A 7,709-nucleotide genomic window follows, 5' to 3' on the forward strand; every position below is an offset into this window, starting at 1 on the left:
CATGCGCGCTATAGGGGGAGCATGCGCAGTGTTGGGCAGGAGCATACCTGGCTTTACCACCACCTCCACATGGAGTTGACCGCAGGAGGCTGCGAGGAGAGGCTGCGCCGGAGTTTGTCGTCTTTGGGATTCGAAATCTACCCTTTGAAGGTATGAAGATTGCATAAAGTAGGTGTTTATATTATATGTTGACTTTTTTTTTTTTTAAAAAGATCTGGATATAGCGGGTTTGATAATGAATAGATGGATGTATGTTTTATTATGACTTATGGATCACAATATGTGAAGAAGTTATCTTCTATAGAGTAGTCCTAAGCCACTGAAGCCCCCTGTCTCCTATCTCCCGTGTCCATTTCTGATCCCATCCTGTGTTTATGTCACTTAGGGCAGCTGTGTTGTTATTGGGTTTAAACACACCGTTCAGCCGTAGGGCGATCGCGTTGTTTCTTTCTAAATAATAATCTGCTCGTCGTATCCAGTTCAGTCAGTTCAGTCTCATTTATGCTTACACGATTGCTTTGCCCTTCCATTTATTTCTAGAGAAGCGATTGTCTTGTTTTCTAATCTAGTGACTAACTTCGCTAATTCACCAGGAGAGGGCACTGCGGTGCGAGCTCTTTGTGCCGACACTCTGCCTGGCATTTGACTGACTTGCATTGGGCATCCGAGTGGCAGCCAAACAAGTAATAGAAGAAAAACAGCAAAATCTATGAGATTAAGGAAGCAACGCCCTCCTGGTTAAAGTGAAACTGGAAAGGCACTCCTAGTAAAAGTCACGCAGGACGTTTCTCTGTTTTAAGATGAAGGAGGAGGTCACAGATTCAACAGCGCTTCTCGATTAGAGTGGTGGCACTGAGGTTAGGAATCTGCGCTGGCAATGGCATAAACGCCAGACGTGACTCTACTCCATTGGGCAGCACCCTTAACTGCATGACGTTAATCTGCGAGCAGGTCCTCCAGTTCACAGGGATGATTTGGGGTAGGTGGCAGGACTGGCACTCCGGTCCCGGTCCGGTCCGGTCCCAATCCAGGTGGTTTGTCGTGTGGTGGGTGCGGCATCAGCGCATGCTCTCTCTCCTCTCTTCTGAACTTGTAACAGTCTGTTTGAGGTAACTTGGTGGATACTGAACTGTCTTGACAGATTTGTGTGAAGACACAACTTAACAAAATGGGTACACTTGGGAAGGAAGGCAGACAGACAGAGGGGGGCTTTCACAATCAGCGCTTCATGCGCTACATGCAAATGCACCTAAAAATCCCTCGGGCCAGCGCCCAAATGCCCCCCCGTCCCCCCATTCTTGCAGTCATTCCAGTCATCTAAGCTCCGTCCCAGGCAGCTGCACAGGACTTGGAGAAACCAGAGCCCCCCCATCTGACAGCAGTGGCGCAGGCTTCACCCCCTCTGCCAATCCTGTAGCGAGCGGCCATCTTTACTTCAGACTAAGGCTGTGTGTGTTCGGCCCACCCATGAGCCGTCGTGCACGTGTTCTGTCAGCTGCATTTTTGATTGGCCCCCCTCACTGGGGTCCTAATTTGGGATCCTGAGGTGGTTGTTATATGGTGGGTACGGTGATGCACTGTACCAGCGGCTGCTCCTAATCTCCTCCTCCTCCCCTACTTGGCGCTTTCCGTGAGACATATCCATCTTTTTGCCCGGGTCCCTGGTGCCTTTCCCCGATGGGGCACAGAGCTGCTTGGCTGCGTGTCACTCGGCACAATCAGGGGATCACTAATCGCACGTCCCCCTCAAGACGCTGCTGCTTTCAGGAGTCTGTTGGGAATGAGGGGACATGTGGTCTGCAGTGTTCATTCATTGAATTTGTCTTTCTTTTGAACTCCTAAAGGTCAGCTGGTACAATGCGGTGGTCTCGGCCAATTTCCACCTCTCCTACCCAGAGGACACCTTGGCGTTTGTGGTTCTCAGTAGCCCAGGGATGTTTGAGAGGGCCTTCCGGCCTTTCCTGAAGAGCTTGGATTTGGAGAATGTCAGGGACCCCATTGACCAGTGTGTGGCCCATCACGTCACTCTGGCCATCAGAGAGGTGAGTGGCTTCATTTCCCTCGGGTCACATGAGCAGCTCCTCCTTCTCACTGGACAGGGCACTTTTTTGGGTACAGACGCGTCACACGGTCAGTTTCTGGAGTGTGGAGCTTCTTTCAGGCACACGCAGCTGTGTTTAACGATTTTAAAAACTAATTCACATCCAATAGCATGGCAGCCCAGTTTGGTACCTGGGACCTTGGGAAGGGCAGACATTTCAGACCCTTGTAAGAGTGTGTAGTTGTGGGTCGTAGGACCTGACATGTGACACTCGCACAAACGGCACAAACTTCAGGAGAGGAGTTACAAAGAGCAACAATGTTTAGTATCCCCACAGCTGTGCCCACCGATAGAGCGGCCCTCCCAGATGGCATCTGGGTTTCTGTTGCCCCCCATGTTGTGTGACCTTTGCTCTGCACCCTGATTCTCTGAGTCATGCGCTCCTCTCTCTTGTCTTTTCTGTTGAAGGAGTTCCCAGGCCAGAAAGTGGACGTCATGTACGACTTTGAGGTCCTCCCAAGCCGGAAGCCCAAATTCCTGGCACAGAGTGCTGCCCACGTGGCTGGAGCTGCCTACTACTATCAGAGGAGAGATGTCACCAGTGACCCCTGGGGAGAGAAGGTTGGCCTCACCGTCGTCCTCGTCTGTGTCATTCATGTCACCTCGCGTGCGCCACAGCAGGGACCCTCGGATGTGGCCTCCTTTGCCGGGTGCCAGCCGGTGGTAGCGATGGCCCCGTCATGGCCGCCCCACTAATGCTGACGTTTCCTTGTTCCTGCAGAAGATGTTTGGCGTGTGCATTCATCCCCGTTACGGGGGCTGGTTTGCAGTCCGAGCCCTGCTCGTGTTTCCAGATGTGACGCTCCCAGAAATGCGCCCCAAGGATCCCCCAGATTGTGTGCCGTCACGTGAGAAGAGGATCGAGTTGCTGGAGCGTTTCAACTTCTCCTGGAAGGACTGGAGCTACAGGGACATCATAGCGGTGGAGGAGCGCTACTCCGAGGAGCAGAAGGCCTATTTTATAACCGCGCCGGCAGAGCGGCTGCAGCTTCTGAAGAGGTGGTCACATGTCTCTGCTGTGAAGAGCGCCACCCGGTGGTCCGGAGAGTAGCCGGGGCATCATGGGTTGTGGCGTCTCCTGCCACAAAACAAAAAGTGCAGGAGGTGAGCTGAGAAGACGAGTGCCAACGTGAAACAAATGAAACGCGCCAGTCAGCTGGGGGCTCTGGTGGTCTGTGGCTTCATTTAAAGTGCTGAAACAAGCGAGTCTCCATGAGTGACAGTGGGCCAGGTGGGACTGTGTGTGTGTGTGAGAGTCCTGGCCTCTGTGATGCCACCATTGCTGCTTCTTCTTCTGGGCTTTAAGCCCCATTCACTTGTTTAAAATTTGTATTTAACAAACTAACATTAAAAGAAAACTCAACCCAATCGAGTGAAAGTCGCCTGCCATGTCGTCGTCACTTCTGGAAACTCTCTGTGAAAACGGGCAGCACAGAGCGCCACACAGTGACACAGGCTTACCTGAAATGGCACGGCCATGGTGGGCTGCTGAGTTCTGCCCGGCGCCTGTAAAGCGTATTCGCCACGTTTTCTTGTTATGCCACATTGAGCCGCCGCCCACTTCACAGCAGATCACCAGAGAAAGACGCGTTTGACGTCAGCATGAAGGCAGACCTCTGCCAGGTGGGCTAATGGAGTACGTCACGTGCAGTGAGCGTCATGTATAACGCCGTGTGTAGAATTCAAACTAAAACATGACGTAAGAACAAAAGCGGAATGTGCTTACAAACAGAAAAATCCAGATGCATAAATCTGTGCGAACAGCAACTTCCACGTTCTTCTGCTCCGTAAGTCCCGGTCCACGTGAAAAGTAACAGACGTGCACGCGCCTGCTGTCCCGCCCCAACTCCTCCCAGAATTACACCTCTTTGAATATGCAAATCAATATAAATAGGCCTTAAGCTCAGCCTTCTGTGAAAACACGGGGGAAAATATAAGAATTTCAGTGAATACCAAGTGGAGGGAAAGAAAAACGAACTATTTGTTGGTTTAAAAAGTGGAATAAACAAGAAAAGGAAGTCGATCGAGTGACATAGCATGTTGGAGAAAATTGAAAGCTCAAGCTGACAGTCGCACAGTGCAAAATAAAAAAGAAGTTGTCAGATATCAAAGTCGCCGTGAAAAGGGGAGTCATAGCCCACCGTCTGAGTGTCACATGACAGCTTATTAGGGTACAGAGAAAAAAAAAAAATAGGGACACAGTGGGGAAAAAACACAAAATGTCAACTTCAATCTCGACATTTCCACTTTAATCACGTAGTTTATTTTGTCATTAAAGTAAAACATCATAAACTTCATCTTAAAATCGTTTAATTAACCAGTTTCTCAAGTCCCATCGTAATTAAAGTAACACGTTAAATGCTTTGTTTTGTATTTGATCTTCTATGTGCTCTGTGTGTGTCAATCACTACGTGCTTCTTAAACCGGCTCTCTTCCTCTGACAGGACACAGAACCCATGACATTCGTGATATTACAGCTCTCTGAATAACTCAAATACTGAGATGTAAACGTGATATCATTTTCATGATGATAGGAGTTAAAGCACGTTATTAAATATGGGAGCACGATGGCGCAGTGACTGTTCATGTCTCACACAAGATGCTGCTGCGCCTTGCGTGACCTTCGATGAAATACGTCATTGTAGAAATCCTGTCTCTTTCAAACGTACTAAACTCTGATTCCTGACCTTCCTTTTCTTTCTCCAAGTAACCAATCGCCACACAATCAGCTCTGTAATAGACGTCAAGCCATCTGTAAGCTTAGCGCCGATTCTTCAAAACGTTTAAGGTACATTGAAATATCTTCGTAGTACGTGTTTAATTATTCTATCCTTCCAGTGTCGCGCCAGCCTTAGCAAATATAAAGCGCGAGGCAGGAACAATACGTGAAGTTAAAAAGTTTTATGTGTATAATCAACATATTTTGCTGCATTTCATCTAAAAATGATCTCGTCATCATATGTGAATACGCGCTTTATAAAGTGGCTCACGTTGTGTAATATTATAACTGCATCGCCAGTTTCCAGTGAGGTGATGGGACTTATAAGTTCTACGAGGAGCACCTGATGGCTGACTGAGTGCGTTTAGAGCTCTTGGGATGAAACTCTTTGTGAACCGCGAGGTCCGTACTGGGAAGGCTCTGAAGTGTTTGTCGTATGAGAGCAGTTCAAGTAGACTGTGTGTGTGGCTGAGGCAGCGTGTGCCTGATGTTGTATCCTGGTAATTCTCTTTCCGATCAGCTGCTGCTGTGATTCCCACTCAGATACAGTGATAGAAATACTGCGAGTGGTGCAGTGAGAGTAACGACGCTAAAGCAGTTATGGTATTTGGAATAGTTTGACCATTCTGTGGACCATTACTGTATATTGTTACTGGTTAATTACAATCAGATGTACTAAACTAATTAACAATTTGCAGTTAATTTCAGTGTATCTATAAAGCCGCGTCAGGGATGTGGATCTGAAAAAGAAAGATAAACCACACAGGAACAGGAGCACTGCTTTGAAGTTGGGTGCCACCAGTCTGCAAAACCGAGCGGAGAACTTGTGTGCGTAAAGGAATTGAGCTACCATGGAAATGTGTGTGGCTTTACGCCAAGTTTAGAGGTTTTATACATTGCGATTTGAATGTGGAAACAGGAGTACGCAACATTTTTGTGCATTCACACCATTTATACATGAGGCCCCAGGTCACTATTAAGTACGCGGTGGCCCTGAGTCTGTCCGCTCTGCCATTTCCCCGTCCTCTTCGCTCTCTCAGGTGTCTTGGTGGTCCACCATTCATCAAGCCCAGCCAGAAATTGTCCGTTGTGTTGGACTCTGACGCGGCCACTCCAGGGCTTTCAGGGCACTCGGGTGTCGTCGTGTCTTTCTGTTTGGTTGCCTGTAGACCCCATCAGGTTTCCTCCAGGATTTGCCCACTCACAGGCCTTCCAAAGTGTCCTCGGGGCCTGGCGCCGTGTGTGTAACGTGCTGTTTAGTCGGAGGGCCACGACACTCCGCTTTGGTCTTTCCAGACCACATGACCTCCCAGCAGACTTCTGTCCCCACGTGTTTTGTCTTCGTCACTCTCCCGTGAAGCAGCCTGGGTGACACAGTTGTAGCCTGTCGCTCCTTCATGGTCCTCCTGGTGGCCTTCCTCACTCGTTGTCCTCACACTCTCTCCATTTCTTCACTGGATATTCTGTGACATTTTTCTTGTCTCCATCACCGGACTTGTGCTTTTCATGTTCTTGTGTCTTCAGCATGGAGGTCAGACCCTCAGATCCGATCGATGGACGCCCCACAGGTGACCTCCATTGAACTCCTGATTGGATTTGTAAACCTAAAGGGGCCGCAGCAGTGATGATTTCAGGGGTCACATTAAAGGAGGCGAAGCCTTCAATCACTTTGCACAGATCAGCGTCACAAATGTCAAATTCGGGGTTTGTTTTCTAGGGCCTTTAATAAGGCAGATCAGGGTGGGCCGGTCCTGGAGGGCCACGTCAGCTCATTTCTCAGACCCTCGCTTTGAGTGATTGTCCGGCCTTCATGTTTCTCTCGCCTTTCCCTCCAAGTATTTCGTTAAACCAAACAGGAGCCGAGGAGCAGAATGGAGACCTGCTGGTCTGTTCAGTCGCCTGATTCTATGAATGCTAACCGAGAGTACGGCTGTCTAAGATAAGGGGTCTGAACGAGCGAGACCCCTAACACGAAACAGAAAAGTCACTTGAGCAATAAGGGCTTCTTATTAACCAACTGGTCAGTCATTTTACATCTCAGGAATTTATGAATATTTTTTCTCAAAATTATTGACATGTGGGACGGGCCACAGCAGGGACACTTGGTGACATCAGTCATTCTGGATCATGCCCTGGGGACGTTTTAGACAAGAGCCTAAGTTAAGTTAAATTAAGGTTGGTGTTGACCGTTACGACAGGCTGAGGTCCTTATGGTCACCCACACTGGCCTGCAGCACCTCAGGGTGCCATTAAGGTGCCAGGCTGACTGGGTGTCACTGTAGGATTACATTCAGAGCTTAATCATTAAAAAGATGCACAGAGTGTCATCTCAATGTCACCGTCACCCCAAGTGTCTTCTGTAGGTGGTCTACACCAGGATGGCAGCTCCAGTAGAACATACTGGTTTGTTTTCAAAGAAGAAGGCCATGCTGGGAGAAACCGAAATCAAAAGGAAATGAACAAAGATGGGACAGGGACAGGCCAGCAGCCACCAGGGGACCTCTCCTTAGAGGCCAGCACACACACAGTTAAGTCTGCCGTTTCCATACAAGTGGGGTGAATTCTTTCAAACTCCCCTCCTAAGCCCCCCACAAACTCTTAACTCGGGTTTATCGTACAAGACGTCTTCGATGTGCAGGCCAAAGTCATCTTCTCCACCGATGGTCACAGAACGTCACCTTTTATTGACTGGGTCACAGGCTGACATATACTTTGTTACCTGGGCTTGGAACATTCTAGAAAGTGATGCAAGGACGTTAGGCACCAAGACAATTCACTCCTGATAGCCTAACTGGAGTCGACATGTGGACGGGCGTTAAGATCCACCGTCCAACTCACTGCCACTTTACTTGACACACAAAGGAAATCAGCCAGGACCTCAAAAAACAA

At 48.8% G+C, this 7,709-nt stretch overlaps 1 protein-coding gene across 1 annotated transcript; it reads left to right on the plus strand.

The window, feature by feature from the left end:
- The first annotated feature begins 7 nt into the window (after positions 1 to 7).
- Positions 8 to 3,449, plus strand: mmachc (metabolism of cobalamin associated C). Its single transcript, XM_039736069.1, has 4 exons — positions 8 to 150; positions 1,845 to 2,042; positions 2,510 to 2,662; positions 2,823 to 3,449. Exons 1-4 carry the CDS (start codon positions 22 to 24, stop codon positions 3,150 to 3,152), a joined length of 810 nt encoding a protein of 269 aa, XP_039592003.1. The 5' UTR covers positions 8 to 21; the 3' UTR covers positions 3,153 to 3,449.
- The last annotated feature ends 4,260 nt before the right edge of the window (positions 3,450 to 7,709 follow it).

The sequence above is a fragment of the Polypterus senegalus genome, chromosome 14 (assembly GCF_016835505.1).
Source record: "Polypterus senegalus isolate Bchr_013 chromosome 14, ASM1683550v1, whole genome shotgun sequence".
Lineage (NCBI taxonomy): Eukaryota > Metazoa > Chordata > Cladistia > Polypteriformes > Polypteridae > Polypterus > Polypterus senegalus.

What these genes read in the sequence shown, in the direction of transcription:
- mmachc (XM_039736069.1), top strand. Translation starts at nt 22, where the DNA reads ATGCGCAGTGTTGGGCAGGAGCATACCTGGCTTTACCACCACCTCCAC. An exon ending in TCGAAATCTACCCTTTGAAG is followed by an intron (nt 151 to 1,844) that starts GTATGAAGATTG and finishes GAACTCCTAAAG; the next exon opens with GTCAGCTGGTACAATGCGGT. An exon ending in GTGACCCCTGGGGAGAGAAG is followed by an intron (nt 2,663 to 2,822) that starts GTTGGCCTCACC and finishes TTGTTCCTGCAG; the next exon opens with AAGATGTTTGGCGTGTGCAT.